We start from the raw sequence: 20,450 nt of genomic DNA on the forward strand, positions 1-20,450 counted from the left end.
ATTGCAAATGGCAAGATTTCGTCTTTTTGATGGCTAAGTAATATTCCATTCCATCTTCTTTACCCATTTATCAGTCAGTGGACACTTGCACCCCAAAGTTCAAAAGCAACATTATAAATAATAGCCAAACTATGGAAAGAACCCAGGTGTTCATCAACTGATGACTGAATAAGAGCAGTTATTTTAAACTGAATTGTCAACTATTGTGAAGTTTTTTCCCTTCTTCTTCCTCTTCCTCTTCTTTTTAACTAATACTTAAAGGGAAATGGAGGTACTGGGGGATGAGGATTCAGGAGATTGTTACTAGAACCAATTTTCGTAGTAGAGCAAAAATTTTCCAATGTTATTCTTGATGCTGAAGTGCAAGATACCTCACTTTACCACAGATTTTCGTATTCACCACCCAACCTGCAAACATTTCTGAGTACATAACTTCCACGAATGTTGGTATTTCTGAATCTTGGTGGCAGTGGTGCATTCCAGCTTTCTATTGGGTAAATAGTCAATAAGATGGACAGAATAGGACACTTCAGATATATGGAACCTATCTGGGCCATTTTAAGGATGAGGAGAAAGGGGGATGTTCAGTTTCACCTGAGTTTATACTAGAGATCCACTCCCGCTGGAACTCTGCTACTGGCCTTGGATTGCGATTTAATGAAATTCTAGAGAATGACCATATTTTCCTTACTCAACTGTCTGCTATGGAGGCAGTTCTGTGTGGTAATCTATTTATTATAGAGGACAGAACTCCAGACAACACATCTAATCAGCAATGAATGTCCAAGTATAATAGGTAAAGGCAGAAATGGCTGTTTTGACTGGAACTGGTTAAATGCAGTAGGAGGGCTATAACCATTTTCTCAATGAACTAAGGCCTAATTCACTCTCATGCTTCTGAACACATCTTTTTAGACAGAATACCACCAGCATTGCAATAAATTATTGAGTTTCTGTGATGGTCACATTTCATTTGTTCACCATAGTTTTCATTGTCATTTACTGGATATCAAAACTAGTTAGTCTGATAGAATCTAGCAAAGTTACTTTACAAATCTGTCTATATTTTGAAATGTGACACCAACTCGTGAATGTCTAGGTTTTCAGTTATCATAATAGTCAACTACTGAGAAATAACTGACAGACTTAGTCAATTTTTACAACCATTCTTACGATTATTTATCAAGAAGAGTACAGCTTAACATGCAAAAGAAAAATATTACAATGACTTATATAAAAAAAGTCACAATTACGTCCTTACCTGAAATACTTTAATGCTTGGGCTTCTTATTGAATTTGGTAGTGGTAAGAGGTGTCTTTTTAAAGAAATAAGCAGTCTTCAGTGTTTTTATAGCATTGATTACTACAGAAATTATACTTCTTTTACTTCTTGTCTTGAAGGGTGAACAAAATAAACAAACTGAAAATACTACAATGAATGGTAAATGATGAAAGATTTACAGTACAAAAAACAGTGTAAAAAGGAAGACAAGTTTAAATATTGTTGTGTAAGAAAGTGATGAAAATAATACAAGAATGAGAATAAGTAAAATGATAGGCTGGAACATCTGGGAAGGTAAATGCAGAGACAAAGAGAAGAGTTAATTAATAATAAAATTTTTAAAACTTAAATTTATATTAACTAATCTAAGCATTCATCCAATTTAAGATGAAGAACCCTCCCTTAAGCCTAGACTTACAAAATCTGAAACCTCTTATTATTATACAAAGTGCTTTCTCCCACTCTGATCTCTATTTTTTCCCCCTGAAGGTATAATTGAAAACCCACATGCTCAACGTGTTCAAAAATCTGCTACAAGGAAACTAAAAACCAACTATTTGACATAATTAGAGAAAAAAAAATAAGCTTTAACATTTCAAAATCCAACAAGTTGTATCATAAAACTTTTTTCCATAGCAAAGCAGAGCAACATGCAAGGTAAATAAGCAATAGGGTTGCAATTTTTCTAGTTGTGACTAACAGGCAGTTAATTTAATGTCATGCTTCTGTGTAGTGACTGATTTTTGAGTGTAAATCTCTTGCGTGTCTTAAAAGCCATGCATGCTCTTGTACTTCCGTGGCTTCTCCAATGGATACTGGACAGGAGGCTTGCCAGAGAGGTAGCAGTGCCTATGTTTTACAAATTCTCTTTTATGTGGTTAATTCTGACAAAATGCATGGGTCTTTGGCCACCATACCTGGCTAGAGCAGCTCAGTCCAATTCATCAGTTGTGCCTCTACAAATTAGGATGAAGGAAAAATGCTGGTTTTCCCTGTTCGGGAATAGTTATTACTATTTCTTTGAATTAGCGTTGCGTTAAAGCTAACGTAAAACACTCCTTCCCCAGTCCTGAGATTCTCAGCTAGAGAGCTGGCAGTGATGTGTTTCTAGAAATAATGATCATGTTACCACCATTCGCGGCAAAGGAGAGGCTTCCAGTTTTTCCTCTTGGTGGGGCTCTAAACACAGTATCACCTCTCTTTACTGCGGGTTTGTACATCTGTCAGTAGGTATACAACACTCCTGGATATTTAGTAATGAAAAAAAATTACTTTAAACCCAACTTGAATCTTGGGTTTAATCTTGAACCTGCAAATCTACAACTGAAGATTCCCATTTGGGATCTTCTTGCAGCTTGATCAGTTAGAATCAGTAGAGTAGTACCGAACATGCTGACAAATAATGATGTATCTTCAACATCCTTTAATGTTGACACAAAAACTGAGGGTGTGTGTGCACATTTCCTTTTTAAACACAACAGCGGGGAGGTCGTTACTAAGTGACTGGGTTATGGAGACCTGAGGCCTGAAGAAGGACAGTGTGAGAAAACAGTGTGCTGTGGGGCCACCAAGCCCAGTGAGGCTCTGAGCGGGGGGAAGGGGGGGGCGGTCCCTAAAGCGGGGCGTGGAGGTCGGTGCGCGGAGACGCCCCGCCAGGGACCACGAATCCGCGGACCTGCCTCGCCATCGCCGTGGCTCGCAATAGGCAGAACTGTACCTGACTCACGGATATGGGCTCCTCGGCGCCGCGGTCTTCCGCAGACTTGGGCACCTCCAGGCGGTCGATGAAGGTCTGCAGCTCCTTGCGGAAGGCTTTCATCTGCGCGTTGATGCGGTAGAGCAGCTCGTGCTCGCGGATGCGGCTGCCGTCGTCCTCCTCATCCATCAGTCCGAACAGGTCCCCGTTGGCCACGTAGATGCGGGCCTCGGTGATGATGGTGCTGGTGTCGGCGATGAGCCGGTCGATGGTCTTGCCCAGGCGCTCGGCCTCCGAGCGGATGTCCTTCATCTGCTGCCGGTCGGAGAAGCTCTTGGGCCAGGGCCCGGGCGCCGGGTAGAAGGAGCGGGTGGGCGTCAGGCAGCGGATGTTGCGCACCTCCTCCGAGTCGCTCTCGCCGCCGATGGGCCCTTCGCGCTTGCGGTGCGGCGGCCGCGAGTCGTCGTCGCTCTCCTTCTTGCCCGCGTCGCTCTCGGCGTCGCTGTCGCGGGGGCTGCCGCGGATGCCCAGGTGCGAGGCCAGGTCGTAGCGCTGCATGTTGGACATAAGCACGCGGTTCTCGTACTGCAGCTGCATGACCTTGCCGCTGAGCTCGTTGATCTGCAGGCGTGCCGCCTTCAGCTCCTCCTGCAGAGCCTCGGTCTTGGCGCTGTCGTGGTGCCGCGCGCTCTCGTGGCCGCCGGACTTGTACTTGTACTTGTTGAGCTCCGCCGTGATGCGCTTGTTCTGCTCCTCCAGGTCGGCCACGTTCCGCCGCAGCAGCTCCGTCTCGTCTTCCACCAGCTGCAGGTGCTGCCGCAGCTCCGACAGGGATTCGCTCTGCTCCCTCATGAGGGGGTTGGCCGAGCCGTTGAAGTCGTCCCCCCTCAGGTCGTCCAGTTCGGCCTTCAGGCCTCTGTTCTCCACCTCCAGTTCGACGATTTTCCTGCCCAGGATGTTGGCTTCTTCCTCCACCAGTCGCAGCCGCAGCTTGAGTTCAGCCTCCCTGGTGCTGGGAGGGCCCCCCGCTTCTCCTTTGGGCAGAGGACTGTCCAGATCCCCATAAAAGGATCTGTACTTCTGAAGCTCGTGTTCGAATCTGTCCTTTTCTTTGTCAATCTTGGCCATCTTCTTTCTCATCAAAGCGGCTTCTTCCTTCACGAACTGCAGCTGGCATTTTAGATCTTCATTGTCCTCCTCATTTGAGGAAAAGAAGGGAAGAGGAATAGATCATTTTATGTAAATCGAGAAAACAAAGAGGACACCTGCAAAAATAATGGCTTTTTCTTGTAATTAAGATTCAACGAGAGACAGACAAAGCGCGAGAGAAAAGTAGATGACGTATACTTTCTACAAATCATTTAAGATGATTTGGCAGATAAAAAATTAGGACAATAGCACATCCTGGAAACAAAAAGAGAAAGAAATATAAAAAGAGAAACACTGTGGTCATCACTATTCAACGATTATCATATGTTGTAACTGCACACAACTGTTGGGATGTCATTTCAATAACGTTTGTTTTGTATGTTTTACATGGTATGAATTCCCCTGTCTATAAATAAATGTGAAACCTATTCCCTGGAAGGAACGTGGACTTAACATGCGCTCACTGCCATTTACTGAGCACTGACTCTCAGCCATTTTCTGTAAAGTTCTTTATACATGTGACCTAATTTAACGTTAGTAAACTTACTAAGTAGTATTCATTGAAATACTTGGTTTAAAGATGTTCAATAACTTGTTCAAGGTTACAGAGCTGGTAAGTGGCAAAAGACAAAGGTGAAATTTGAATTCATTTCTGCCTGACTCTCAAGCTTATGATCACTCTAAATGGTCAAAGAGGGTAATCTCTTCTTCCATCTTTATTCAAAGCAGAATTGCCTTTTAAAGGCGTTAAAGTAAGGGAATTTTAACACCGGCCTGGCACGTCCAAGGAGAAACTGGACAGTGTTTCATCCAGATCACTTGAAAAGTGAAATGTATTCCCCATCAGCCTGAAATGGATAAAGTTGGTTCTGTCTGGTAAATGGACGGTAGCACAGGCTCAGAGCTAATATCAAAGCACATTTGTCCATGGACACATCTCCCGGAGACAGTTTCCCAAAACTCTCTTCTAAGTACATACTTTGGGTCACTTATGTAACTTCTGTGGGTTTTGTTTTCCTCGTGTTTAAGTGGAAATAAAAATGCCTTCCTTTCCCAGCCATGAGTCAGCGGTGCTTCAGATGAGTTGTGCTAAAGTAGCAGCAACCACTGGTGGTGAAGGTGAGAATAATAAGCTTCTGCCAGAGATGCTCATTAAATATGAGATGAAAGAGATGAAAAAAGAGATGGAGAGAGCAGGGCACAGGTCTCCTGTCCTCCCATCTGCTAATGAGAATTAGTACGGAAGGGTTGAGAGCTGCTGAGTGTGCAGAGCCTGACCATCCCATTCTTTATATTATTATGCCCTGACATTAGCCCTGTGAGGAAGGTGATCTAGGTCTACTTTATAGAAAAGGGAGATGAGCTTCAGAGAGGTTAGTAAACCAGTAGAACACAAGTTAATAAGTGACAGAGCACATCTGTATTCTGACTGATTCCAAAACTCTTATTCTTTCCACTGTATATGTTGCCTCTAGAAAAGCAGCCCAAGAAAAGAAAATTAGGATATTGGGGAAAAATTAAAAAAAAAAATTAGATGTGTTGGCCTGTATGCTTTCCTCTAGAAGAGGTTTAGAAGAAAGGACAGAAGCACAGAGAAAAGACAAGAGAGAACCTCAGGAGCACAGCAAGAGAGAAGAATGAGAATGTATGTCCCACGTCATGTAGAGCTGACATGAGAATCCATTTCACAAGGGAAGAGAGAAGGTGCTTTGCAAGAGACTATGTGTTGGGCCCTCACACTAATTCAGTGAGGATAAAAGCAAGGACACATTACAATGTTTAATAGCACAGCAACAGGAGGAGCAAAGAGAACCCTGATGTTTCCAGCTTAGGTGTCTTGATGGATGAGGCCGCTAATAACAGGGATAGAGAATGAGCCAAGAGGAGCAGGTATGAACACAATAGATCTAAGTGTATTAAACTACTGTCTTTGAGGGCTGTCAGTGGAGGGCCATCTAGTGGAATAGTGGAAACATCTATCAACAGGCAAGTGGAATTTCAGGCCCAAGATGACAAAGATTATATATTCTGACCCTGCAGAGACTTCAGGTCCAAAGGGGAGAACATGAGAATGCGTAGAGGTGATGGTTGAAGCTATGACAATGGCTTTGAAAGCAACCAAAAAGAGGAGGGAAAGAAAGAGAGACCCAGAAGAAATGATTAAAGGGTTGGTGGGGGCAGGAGTCAAATATCATGTAAGAATTTGAAACGATGTTTGAATAGAAACGTGATGCAGCAGTATGCTTATCAAATATGCTTTTATATAGACTAGGCTTTGTTGGGAAGTAAGAGTGGGGGAGACTGGGGGGTTAGGTTGAGCTACACGTATGATAGAACTCCTTGATTGCAAGGCAAGGCATTTATTTGCTAGTAAAAAAAAAAAAAAAAAAAAAAGTAAAATGCTGCAGTTTGAATCTAACCCAAACAGCAGTGGATGTGATATAAGCCACAGATTGGAGCAGAGTAACACCTTACTAGGCTATGTTAAGCAAGTATAAAAAAGAAGGATATCTGATTTGTGTATATGTAAGCTCTCCTGCCCAAAGGAATGAAAACATAAATATTATTTTAAGACTTGAACATATACTACATGTAACAAAGTCACTATGAGGGAAGGAGAATGATGGGCACGATAGTCACTATTTTTTATTTGTTTAAAAGAAATCTTCTCAAGATACAAAATGATAGTTTCTGCAGTGCCGAGAACTTAAGAACCCTGTATGCTAATGTGCCCTGCAGGCTCAGCCTGTAACCTAACTATTGTAGCTGCATTTGCAACTGAGCAGGGAAATACTGTATGTAAATGCTGAAAATGTTAAATCAGAGATGGTAGGGAAAGTGTCTGGTTGACAGCAAATGAGCAGTACATGCTTGCTCTTATTTTCCACAGTGAATGCTAGGCAAGAAACATTGTAATGCTTTGAAATGAGAAGCACGTTGTCTCTTATTTTTGTGTATGTTAAAGACATACTCTTTTTTTTAAAGTTGATTTAGTTATTTATTTTGAGGCAGGGGGAGGGGCAGAGAGAGAGGGAGAGAGAAACCCAGAGTTTGCTCTGTCAGCATGGTGCCTGATGCAGGGCTCAATGTCACGAACCATGAGATTATGACATGAGCCGAAATCAAGAATTGGATGCTTAACCAACTGAGCCACCCCAGCACCCAAAGACTCACTCTTAAGAAAGCACAAATGACCTGTGAAGAAGGGGAGCATAAAGATGATGAGGGGCCAAAAGAAGTGAGGAGTCTGGCTTTGACTCAGCCACTGCCAGAAGCTACATTACAGTCTAAATGAATTACATGCATTAAACTCATTTAATTTGTACAAGAATGCTCTATTACGATCCCATTTTATAGATGAGGAAACAAAGGCATAGAAGGAATAAGTAACTTATCTAAGGCCATACAGCTGGCATGCTACTGTTCTTAATTGTCACGCAAAACCATTTCTCAGTAAAGTCACTGTGCTGCTGAAGGAGCATGTAAACAATTCATCAGAGAAGCTGAAGCAAATAAAAATGAAGTACAAAGCTGTACAAATAATAGGAGGCTGAACCATATGAAATTGCTTGGGTCAAAATCACAGCATGTTGACAATTTCATTTGGCTTAACCTAGCAAAAGGGGACACAGGAGTATCCAAAAGTGCATATTGAACATGTTGCAGTGTCAGACACTAGACACTGACAAGTTAAAGATGAATAACATGACCCATGACTACAATCTCCCCTGGCTAAGTATGGGAGCTGAATATGTAAACAAGAATTACAATAGAATGGGATGCTTGCAGTAATCTAAGAATCAATGGTCCTCAACCCTGACTGAGCAATAGAATGATCTGTGACTACTTTATAATTGAAATCTCCCACCCGAGACAGTTCCGACCAATCTGCTGGGGTGGGTTTTTAAAAACCCTACAGGTAATGATCTCTGAAAATAAATGAACCGGAAACACTAGCAGGGACTTCAAAGGCCACAACAGCATACTTAGGAATTTCCCAGGCATTTGGGCCATGACATAACAACTGGTGGACTGCAATGTTTCTTGACTGCTGTAAGATCCCAGGTCCCACTAACAAACTGATGAAAGCTGTGGATGTCTTTTACAGAAAGGTACCCAAGTGCACATGGAGTGGGAGGGTCATAGAGTTAAGAAACAAACAAGTTATAAACAAGAGTTGGAAACAGATAAGCATTCCTGGATAAGAGAGTATGGTTGAAAAAAATAAATAAACTTTAACACAGGAAGTATAACAATAGGCCACATGTGGGTTTTTAAAAAAGTAAACTGCTGATTAAAGCTGACTTAGGATTTTAGAACAGGGAGAATATAGCCCCTTCTCCTTCAATGAGGTGGAGAGAATTGATGGCAACATGTGAAATGATCCTTAGCAAAATACATGGAGACAGGTGGCTAAAGTTATGGCAAAGACAGAGTGAGAAAGTTGTAGTGACAGAGCATATTTGCATTTATTAAGGAAACCATGAGAAAGATAGAAAGTGGAGTAATGATCTTAATATGAGACTGTCTGGGATTTTTGAACTGCTAAAGTCTATCAATGTCCTTGTGCCAGAACCAGGAGAAATATTAACTAAGAACAGAGCAGGAAGAGAGAAGAAAAGGAAAGATAAACATTTATTATGCTGTGCTTTAAAAAAAATGGAGGCAAACTTTTTCAAAATTTGGATATTTAAACATTGCTTCAGGTAAAATTATTATCTAACGAGAAAATGCCTTGTAAAAATTTTAAAAAAAGGTATGCTATAGTATGAGATTCCAACTTATGCAATTAAAAGTCCCTGACTAGCTAAGTGTTTTTAGAGAGCCATAATGTCACTTCTGTCCCCAGATATTTCCTCTTCTGTCTTAAAATCTCCTTCATTACATCCATTAGTACCTTCTGCTCACCCTGAAAGCAGAGCTTTCAGAGTCTTTTCAGAGTCTTTACTGTGGCTATATTTCTAAAGTTCTTAACAAGCCCATGTTGAATACATTTTTTAAAAGATTTTATTTTTAAGTAATCTCAGCACCCTATGTGGAGTTCAAACCCACAACCCCAAACCCCAAGATCAAGAATCTCATGCCCCACTGACTGAGTCAGCCAGACACCCCCGAATACATCTTTTAACTTTTATTTTTATTCCTTCGTTTCCTTTTTTTTTTTTTTTTTTTTTTTTTTGCTTCTCTAATCACCGGCATAGATAATTACTTCCTTCTAGGGCTCTTATCACCAGCCTCTCTCTCCCCTCACCACCTCTTCCTACAACATTCCTTTCTTTACTCACTCCTAATGCTATAGGAACACCCATTCTATTGACTTTATTAATTATGAGTGAACAAGATTAGCCCCATGCGTACATTTCTCAAACATAGCGATACATAAGGTACAAATGGCATATTGCTATGTGCTTATTGCGTAAAAGCAATAACAGGGATGTTAGTTAGTGTTAACATTACAAGCCACGATACTGAATGCTTTATACTGCCTGTATGTATAGTACATAATGGATGTAAACTTTCCTTTGCATGAGTGTATCTGGCTACCATGTCCACTTACAGACGAAGATCGTTATTATGTACATTTGCATAGTACTTGATGTACCAGTTGAAATTTTATCTCCACATACCTCTGTGGGAGTCTGTTGAGTCTTTTTTTCGGATTTTGGCAAATCTTTGCTTCCTCTTCTTTTTAAGGATAGCTGAAACAAAGCAGGGATGTATTTAGTTTGGCGAACTATCATTTTAACTCCATTTTATGTTTTTAAGTGTCTAATGTCATGTGACCAAACCAAGCCAAATAAAAAGTGTTAGTTCAATAATCATAAAGGAGGAAAAAACACCAAACCACGTAGATTTTTTCTTCGGACTGGGAAATACTTCACAGTAGAAGAGTAAGTGGCAATCATCTAAATAATCTGAGGAAGGGCAGGAAATCTACCATGGAGCTGCAGAGAACAACCTGGATAAAATTCAGACTGATGACCCAATATGCGACATATTCCAAATGAAAGCAAATCCTTGTTAGCATTCTGCATCACCAAAGGGGGAAAAAAAAGAAGAATAGGGTATTTCCAGTCAAAGGCAGGTTTCTATAAGCTTGTAAAGACAAACTTTTACTGGGTTTGTGTAGAATTGGAACAATTTTACTCTTTCCTCACCACACATCTACGCAAACAAATACAATACACAGATACCCATACAAACGTGTAGTATGTAGGGGGTGGTTACAGTGAAATAGAGAGGACATGTTCTTTCTAAAGGAGCAGGCTGACTGGGTGACTCACTCGGTTAGGTGTCTCACTTTGATTTCGGCTCAGGTCGGGATCTCGCGGTTTGTGAGATCAAGCCCTGCATCAGGCTCCACGTTGATGGCACGGAGCCTGCTTGGGATTCTCTGTCCCTCGCTCTCTGCCCCTCGCTCTCATGCCCCACTTGCATGCTCTCTCCCTTCTCTCTCTCAAAATAAATACATAAAGTTAAAAAAATAAATAAAGGAGCAGGCTGAGTGGGAATTAGCTTCAGCTGATTGGTACAATACAGGAATGTGGGCTTTTCCCAGAGTAGCTAGGAATCTGGATTTTGTATTGGTTGGCCCTAACTGAAATTCAGACAAACAACACTTTGTAGGTCAAAAAATACATATCTAGTGCCAAATCCTTTCACGGAACAGCAATATACGATCCCTGGTACTCTGTTCCATTTCTCAGCACCAATATAATAAGAAGGGTCCTTCTGTATAAATAATAATCCATATGTATGAATACCTACCATATACCTAATATTGTACTGGATATCCAAATATCAATTAAATAGTACACTTATCATCAGGAAGCTCAGAATACACCATGGGAGACAGAGAAGCGAACAATTATACTGATTGGTAAATGCCATGCTTTAGGTTCTGTGAAGCAGGGGCTTTGTCTTAGCGTGGCATCACCACTATTAGGATAGTACTTCATCACATGACAGATATTGGGAAAAATATTTGCTGAACTAATGAACAAATATAAAATAGGAGGTTGTGAGGTCAAAGAGGAAGATGGGGATATAGAGCGAATATAAAGGCAGGAAAGGCTTCTCAAAAGAGGAGGTTTCATGAAATTTGCAAAGAACTTCAAATTACATTTTTCCCATGTTCCTTTCTAACCCATATCCAGTGTTCAATGTAGGCATATGTTCAGGCCCAGAAGGCAGAGGCTGCATTGCTGCAACTGTTTGCATTCAGTATGAAATTTAAACTACAGATCCAAATGAATGGCCTGTGTGCTTATTTCCACTTCTTTACAGAAAGATGCTATGTTGCTTGTATAATCTTAGAAACAAAAGCTGTGGGGACTGATTCGCCATAACCAAAAGTGGTTTACAAACCAATCAGCAAAAACAGTCCCAAGAAAACCCAAGAATATAGCAAGCTGAACTAGGGAATCCTGGAACAGTCTGCGTAGGGGCTACCTACAAAGAAGCACTCAAATTCACTTTATTAAATATTTACTGAATACTTTTATTTTGAATATATTTTTATACATTTATTAGTGCTTACTAATGCACTTCATAAGGTACCTGTGATACAATAATAATAAAACCAGCGTGATCACTGCTTATTATGAGGTTCCTAATTTACCTGGTAAATGGTCTTTTCGGTCTGCAATTTACTACAGTGTGATGAAAGCAATGATAATGTAAAGATAATATTAACTGGCATCGATTGAGCACGAATTCATGTCAAACACTTTACATACATTATCTCAATTAATTCTTGAAACATCCCTTCAATTTAACAAGCTCTCCAGGTGATCCTGAGGCATGATAAAGTTTGAGAAGCACTGGTCTGAAATCATTGCTTGACAAGTAGCAGAATCAGGTTTTGACCCAAGTCATTTTGATCTTTATTATACTAGATCATAAGGAGAAAGGCTTAAGTAATTCTGGGGAGGAGATGGTGTGGGGAGCTAAGGATAATTTCCAGAAAGAAGTAATATCTTATCTTGAATCTGGAAGAAGAGGAGTAAGCCAGTCAAAGAGAAGAGCAGAAAGGGTAGAGCAAAGCCTTCCATGTGGAAAAACCGTTTCTGGGAAACAATTCAGTATGTCTGTAACAAAATGTAAGGAGAATAAATGATGGTGATGGCATGAGTCAGATCTTGAAGGATACTGAATAGGGTTGTTTCAAGAAAAAAGCATCCATAATCAGACTGTCACAGAAGAAACATACACACAAAAGTAGAAGTTCCAATGGCCATGAGGTAAAGGGCCATCATACAAGGGAAATGAGGGGAGGTATGTTCTAATTCTGAGAGCTTTTTGGAGGGGGTCTTTATTTTTCATTCATTCCATAGATATTTGTTGGGTTCTGGCATATAAATGATACTATATAGTTATACAAATATGACTGAGCAATATTTTATTCTCCTCCCCACCAAAGAGCTAACTTTATGATGGTTAAAAGCATGCAGATAATTAACTAAAACAGTAGACAGAATTAACTAAGGGCAATAAATGAAGAACAAAAGATCGAGAGGACAAAGAAGCAGATATGATCCCAGATCTGGAGAAACCAGAGGAAATCATCTAAGATGGCTGATCTTTGAAGGATGTACAAAATGTCAACAAACATAAAACCAAATAAAAGAAGAAGCAAAGAGTCAGGAGAATGGGTGTGTCTTTATACATTCACTGCCTTTCTGACAAAAAGTAATGGAGGCAGAGGCACTACAGAGGTGAGGCAAAAGAAGGCACTTACAGGGCTGAGGTCAGCTTGTGGAGCTGAGAAATTTAGACTTTATCCTGTGGGCAATGTTAAAATGAGCCCTCTAAATTAATATAGGAGAAATGCTGAAACAAGGCCATCGTTTCCTAAGAGGCATTTTCTATTTTACTTTTATTTGAATAGCAATCAAGCAAGGTGTCAAACCCACAGCCCTGAAAAAAGATTTCTTCCTGAATAAAGGTACACAGCCTTTAAGGCACCTCTAGTCCAAGTACCTTTAATAATCACATTTAAATGTTCAATAAATATTTCATCATCTTTTCATTTTCCAGCAAGTTTTTATTAACTTTCTGACTCCAATAAAACAAAGATGAGGCTCATCTGGATAGGGAAAGTTGGAGAAATAATGTAAATCCAGTCTTTCTTGTGAGTATAAATTTTCATCATCTCCCCCTCGTCATCTGGGCACCTCTTCAGGGAAGCAGTTTGGGATGCTAGAATGAAATCTCACATTTCATCTTTGCTCTCGAAGTAGGCGCTTCCTACTAGATAAATATGTTGAAAACATGTCTTGCCCATGTCTTAATTCTTTGCATTCCCTGCCGCAACTAGCCCAAAAGAGACTGCTGTTCTTTTTATCCATGTGAAGGCCAGGAATTCAAGACTTTTTCCCAAAAAATATGTTTGCACAGCAATTATATAAAATGGGTTGTTTGTGTTCTAAACAAACAATTGTTTGTTTTGAGACTGCCCTTTTTCCTCAGTTGAAATTTGGTCCGCTTCTTGATAGGTAGCATCTTGATGTTCTCAGCGATTAAACAACCTGTCTGAAATGGCACCGAAAGACAGAGTATATATAAAAGTCTCCTATGTATTTGATAAAATTAAAGAGATCCATTTGTACAGTGATGAAATCAAGAAGGAAACCATAACTGTATTAATATCTAGGATTTATGAGCACTAAATGTCTGCTGTGCACATTTCTAATTGCTTAGTATGTAAGTACTCATTTGATCTTGCAACCGTCTTAGGAGTTTGGCACCATTATCTGAAGCACACCAAGGAAAAATCATCAGCTAGTAAGTGGTTGAATCCCGAGGTAAGTTATCCAGCTTCAGAGCTCTTGTTCTGAACAATGACGTTACAATGTTCCTCCAAAGGAAGAAAAGTACAGGATTATATTATTTCTGAGCATATTCTTCTCTATGCTATTCCACCACTGCTGCGTGAGCTTGGGGCACTAGTTTGCATACATTACACACAATCAATGTATTTTTCTATTTTTAACATAGGAGTCACCAGAAGTGACATACACACTCATTGATTCTCACAGTTGTCCTATAAATATTGCGACTTAGGGCAACATTGGGAAGGAGAAATGGGGATTACCAATTTAAGACTGGGGGAAAACTGAAAGAAGCAGGAACTTGGCTTTGCTATGGTCTGAATGTTTACGTCCCCCCCCCCCCGCCCCCATCCAAATTCTTATCTTGAAATCCTCATGTCCAATGTGATGGCATTTGGAGATGGGGCCTTTGGGAGGTGCTTAGGTCATAAGGGGATGGATGGGTCATGGATGGGATTATTGCCCTTACCAAAAGAGACTCAGAGAGCACCCCAGTCCTTTCTGTCCAGTGAGTATACAAGTCTGCAACCTAGAAGAGGGCCCTCACCTGGCCATGCAGGCATCCTGATATCAGACTTCCAAGATCCAGAACTGTGAGAAATAAATTTCTGTTGTTTATAAGCCACCCAGTATGTGGTGCTTTGTTATAGCAGCTGAAATGGACTAAAACAGGCTTCATCCCGTTTTGAAGGGGAACAGGAGAGGCTCTAGAAGTCTTTCCTCCTTTCCATCCTATTATATCCTGGATGCCTACCAGAGAGTCTGGCAGAGGATAGGCTGGCAAGAGTGCCCAGAGATCTTGCTCACAAACATTCTCCACCACCTCCCTTAAAAGGGTGAAGCAGGATCCCAAGCTCTATATGAAGACAGGATCTTGGGGCCCAAAAGGAATGTGGGTGAAGGAAGCGAGCTAGGATTATCCCGTCGTGCCATTCTGTGCAAAATCTCCCAGCAGTTTTCCACCTTACTCAGTATCAGAGCCATGCTTTACTAAGGCACAGGAGACCTCAATTACACACTGGATTTATCCCGGTAATGTTTTAAAAAGACTTCACCAGTCTTCAACCAAGACCAATTAAAATATTTCACTGTTAGGCTCAGGCATTTTTTTTTTTCCCCAAAGTTCCCACGGTGAGTACAGTGTGCTCTGAGAATCACTGTTCTGCTCCACGCAGACCTTCCGTCACCTCCTCCAAACAAGCTCTTCGGCCTCATCTGCCGCCACTCTCCTCCCCTGCTTTCCTTGCTCTAGTGTCACCAACGTCCTTGCGGTTCCTCAGACATGCCAAGCAGGCTCCAAAGAGGGGCCTTTCCTCTGCCTACAAGCACTCTTCCTTCCTACACTCCCATATCCACCCCAGCAACTCCTTCGGGGTCCCTAATCAGAGTCCTTCCTCAACGATTGCATACAAAACAACAAATAACTCCATACAAAATACCTCCTCTAGTCTCTTGCTCCATGCACTGCTTGTCGTCCTAACCTCGCTTTATTTTTCTTCATAGCTCCTTTCACCATCTGACTTGTGTATTCGATTCATGCCTATCTCCTCATCCTGCAACGTGAGCTCCACCCACGCAGGAACTATGTATTGTTCCTTACAGCTCCGGCTCTTAGAAATATACCTGGAATGAAGTAGTTGCTCAGACAGTATCAACTGAATGCAGAGACCACCACTTAGACCTGGTTTCTTACACATTTGTTTTTGAAGCATTCGAATCCAAGAAGTTGGTAGAAGGTTAAAACAAAGAAATAAAAGTCCAAAGTTCCATTTAAAGTTTATAAAAATAAAACTTTTTAATAGAAAAAACCTAAAGAGCAAAAATGATGAGCTGAAAAAGTATTTAAAATGGGACATACGATATACCTTCACAGCGCTCTAATATTTTTCTTGATTTTTACCAATCCCACTTTCCCCAGTGTCAAAAATTAAGATTTTGGCTCTGAAATTCATTTGTAAAGGATACCTGATACCAACATTCTTTGGTTTTGTGGCTGATTTTGTGGTTTCTACTCAGCAGCTCCTCTCACACAGTTTGTGTTCTGGTGCTGACCTTCAAAGTCTCCAGAGCCTTGGCTTCAAGCCCAGGTCACAGAGACTCTTCTCCAAGTTGCTTTCTAAAGTTCTTTCTCTTTGCTCTCACTCATGGAAGGACCAAGTCAATGACTCTCCCACTCTTTCCCTTTTCCTCACCTTGGAGAAACACCAAGGTGAATATTCACCAATATTCACCAATGTGAATATTCTGATGTGAACTAAGTTATTTTCCGTGTTATCTAACTCACCAAGGGTTTACAAAAAATAGTCAGGAAATTATCGGCATAAAGGCACCTAACCTTTGGGTTCCAACCACTGTCTATTATACGTTAGACTTAAGACTTACATTAGTGATTAGGTTTTCCACAGTAAGACTATTCACAAAACTAGTTGTATTTCTCCCTTTCCAGTAGGCAGTCCATTTGCAATGTGCCCCATTAAGAGGCAGAGACTCTTTCCGCGGCTCTTCAAACAGGGCTGGACTTGGGACTTGTTTGGAGTAATAAAATATGGCGGGAGTAAAATGTGGTAGGAGAGGTGACGCTGATGCTACCCTCAAGAGACGCTTGCACACTCTGCTCACTGTGTCTTGGACACACGCTGCCCCATGTGATAAGCCTGGGTGGAATAGTTTGCTGGACGGAAAGAGTCACATGGCTTAGTTATTCCCACTGACCTGGACGATAGTCAGCAAACTTCCAGATGCAGAGCCTCTGAGCTGACAGCTGGCCAAAAGTAAATGCCAGGACCCAACTGAGACCACAATAATCCATATAGAGGACCATAGAATTATGTAAATAAATGACTGTTGTTTTAAGCCACTAAATGGTTACAAAGCAAAAGTGGATACGTTTTTCAACCATGTTTCACCATTGGAATTAAAAAAGTCCCAGTTGATATTTATGAAAGAAAAAAAAAAATCCCTTATTCAAATTCCAGAAAAGCAAATGGCCCATGTAAAAAGTCAAGAAAAAGAGTAGAAGTGGGTTATCAAACACAGGAACTAATAAAGCTCAATGTACTTACCTTGTTTTTATTTTTCCCCTGCCTTTGACAATATTTTGATTCCATAAAGTATTTTTTAATAAAACTGAGCTTTAAATAAATTGTTATAAAAGGCCACCTTTCAGTTCTATAGTGCAGATGCTTCTTTTGATAAAAGTAGGTGTTCAATTAGCACCAAGGTGTGATAGGAGTTAAAAGCTAATAAAGTTCATCCTAACAGTCAAGTTTATTACACAGTCTGGCTCGGCACATTTTTGAAGTATTTTTTCCATTTGAACTTAGCTTTTATTCTTCCTTTTAAGGAAGATGTGATGTATAACATTTACAGTGCTTCCCTAGATCTAGGTTTCTTTAACATATCTGTCAATTCCACTAAAACTAAAGTTTTATCAAATTGTTTGTTCTTTTGTTTGTATAGCTTTCCCAGGCATGGGAAGAAAAATAACTTTAACTTTAAAAGACTTTCTACTTAAGCCAATTTACAGAATAGAAACATAAAGCATTTAAAGGAAGCTGTACCCAGACAATCCTTAATTGTAACGTAAGGATTAGATTTTGCAAATTTCTAATGCTTGTTAGTTAAGAAGACCAGAATTCAGAAAAGAACAGAATGGAGAAGAGAGTAAAAGAAAGAAACCAGTAATTCATTTATTCCAAGAAACAACCTTGGAAGATTCAGAAACGGAAACTGATCAACAGTTCAAATCCGGAATTTGTTCCTATAAGATACTAATAAATTTAAAAAGCTGTGCACTTTTCATTCTTAGGAAAGATAGTGATCCCCTTCTGCATGTTGACACAGAGGTACGTGTCACAGAGGTGGAGAGGCAGATCTGGCATACAGAAGTGTATATCATGGAGGCGGAGCCCCAGTTCTGCAGGAATAAATCAACCTTCTTCTGCCAGGAGGTCATCTCCTTTTCTATCCTACAAGCCCATTCCTATCTTCCGAGTTATGAAGCTTCCAAACCTTGTGTTTTTTTTTTGTTGTTGTTGTTGCTGTTGTTCATTTTTTTTTTTTACCTCCAGTGAATGCCTAAATGAACACTTTTAAAAGCTGGAAAAGCTCATTTTCTTGCTGTAAAACCTTAAACCAGTACCAGATTTGTCTTAGTTATTTTATTTTTAAGTAAAAGAATCCACTAAGTTTTCCTTTCCTTGACTCCTTCACCTTTCTCCCTTTGTGCTAAGGTCAGGTTGCTACAGCAAGGTCAGGTTGACTAGAGAGTTGTATAAATTCTTTATTGCTAGGGAATACTAATGAGTGAACTTTGTAGAGCATGCTAGGAAGCCAGGATACCAATGAAAGAGAAACATTTGAATCTTTTTGTCTTTTTAAGAATCAGGATTATCTCAGGGCCACATGGCTTTGAATGGCTCTAGAGCTGCACAGTATCTTTCTTTCATGAAAGTCATTGTTTGGTACGAATAATTACTTTGGAACTCTTCTGCTTTTTTCCTAGCATATTGCTTGCTAATAGTGCTTCAATGTTTTTACATTGGAACTCACTTTCCATGATTAGTAAGTACAGTGAAATTCAGGTAAGCAGCCAGTAACTTGAAGAGCAAAATATTGAATTTAATCCCAGAAAATTAATTTTGAATTTAATCCCAGAAATATTAGGGAGAGAGAGAGAGAGAGAGAGAGAGAGAGAGAGAGAAATGAAGGTTCATTATTTAATGGGATGTGGTTACTATAGAACCAGAGGAAGTGAACTTGGAAGGAAGCTGGAGTCCATATTGTAATAGTTGGGTCTTATAAAAAACTTTTTTTTGAAAAATATCCCTTTTAAAAGTTAGGTTTGGATACAATAAAGGCACCTAGCTGGCTCAGTCGGTAGAGCACGCAACCTTTAATCTCAGGGTCGTGAGTTCAAGCCCACGTTGGACATAGAACCAATAACTGCTTGTTATCCATTGTGTGCTTCATACCATATGATCAAAACAACTCCTGGATCCTTAGAAAGACTTAGTCTTTGTATTCTCTGAGCTACTGTAGGACCCCCAAGGGGCTCAAGGCTACTGTTGAGAGTTTCTTTTTTTTTTTTTTTAATTTTTTTTTAACGTTTATTTATTTTTGAGACAGAGAGAGACAGAGCATGAACGGGGGAGGGTCAGAGAGAGAGGGAGACACAGAATCTGAAACAGGCTCCAGGCTCTCAGCAGTCAGCACAGAGCCCGACGCGGGGCTTGAACTCACGGACCGCGAGATCGTGACCTGAGCTGAAGTCGGACGCTCAACCGACTGAGCCACCCAGGCGCCCCAAGAGAGTTTCTAATATAAGAAACTCTCACATCATTGTAGAAACCCTCTTTTGGAGCAGGGTATAGGTTGTTAGTGGGTCTTCCAAATTATGATAGTAAACTGATCCCAAAGTAAGACCAGCTTGCTTTTAAAAAGCAGACAACATAATAATCAATGCTTCTCTGCTATTCGTATCATATATTACACTTGGATAGGAGCCATGCAAATGCCTCAGAAAGTCTCACACAAGCAATAGATTTAGGACACAAAGCTTTCCAGGTTGAGTTTATTTTTTTAAATCTGAAAGCCTGGTTAATCACTTTTGAAATAATACTTGTTAAAAAATTATTTTATGCCTTGAACCCATAATCCACAATATAGTATACTTACTTAGTATACTTACTAAGCTATGAATATCTTCAGCAAATACAAAGCTTTATATTCACTTCTAATTTGCTATAGCTCATGAATTGATTTCTAAGCACCATTGCATTTGGCAGCTAAAATGCATTTAGAAAATTATGGCTCTGTAGTGGTAGCAGGTTTTTATGGCCTTTTCTATAATGACCCGAAGGGGGGAAACCTGCAGCCAGCATTTATAAGTTGAAATGATGATTTGTCCTCTCTTTTTTATATAGTGTCTCAATAGCTTCTACCTTATTAATACAGAATATTTTGTTCAGAATCTTGTGAGAAATATGCAGAAAGTGCATTACAATTGCCACTGAAGTGGCAGGATGCTAAGGGGTGAGTACTTAGGTACTTTAAAATGATTCTTTCTACACATTTAAGATATTTTATGGTGAAATTTTAAAGGTCAGAATTCTCCATCATTCCTGAAATGTACTGAAAAGGAGCAGATATAAATTTATGGAATAATTCCTACACTAGGTTAAAAGGTGACAGCCCATAGTTGTGCCTTAAAAATTTTGGAATTAGTTGCCAATTTTTAAAATGTGGACAATTTACATTTTAAAAATCAAGATCTCCAGTTGTGCTTGAAAAATCTGAAGGTCTGGTAAAGTTAGGTCTGATTATGGCATGACATCCTCGGGTTGGAACTAAATACTAAGACATACAATATCCAGTTTGCTCCATCACTCTTAACAAAGCAGCTTCCCTCATTTATATAACCTGTTTGGCCCTCCAGTGGCAGTGGACCTGGACCACTAATGTCACATATGTGATCACATGTCAAGTATTT

The 20,450-nt window shown here is 40.1% G+C and overlaps 1 protein-coding gene across 2 annotated transcripts in view; it reads right to left on the reverse strand.

The window, feature by feature from the left end:
• Positions 1-1,257: 1,257 nt before the first annotated feature.
• The window catches only part of SOGA3 (SOGA family member 3), a 43,683-nt gene continuing 24,490 nt past the window's right edge, over positions 1,258-20,450 (reverse strand). The window contains exons 5-8 of one of the 2 annotated variants that reach the window (XM_058735188.1): positions 9,755-9,826; positions 3,000-4,175; positions 2,200-2,238; positions 1,492-1,568 (exon numbers count right to left, since the gene is read on the reverse strand). In XM_058735188.1, coding sequence (XP_058591171.1) covers positions 2,227-2,238; positions 3,000-4,175; positions 9,755-9,826 — 1,260 coding nt within the window. In that variant the 3' untranslated portion in view covers positions 1,492-1,568; positions 2,200-2,226. Of the gene's footprint in view, positions 1,569-2,199; positions 2,239-2,999; positions 4,176-9,754; positions 9,827-20,450 lie in introns of both variants that reach the window. The other variant, XM_058735187.1, reaches the window with a different exon arrangement.

The sequence above is a fragment of the Neofelis nebulosa genome, chromosome 6 (assembly GCF_028018385.1).
Source record: "Neofelis nebulosa isolate mNeoNeb1 chromosome 6, mNeoNeb1.pri, whole genome shotgun sequence".
NCBI classification, from domain to species: domain Eukaryota; kingdom Metazoa; phylum Chordata; class Mammalia; order Carnivora; family Felidae; genus Neofelis; species Neofelis nebulosa.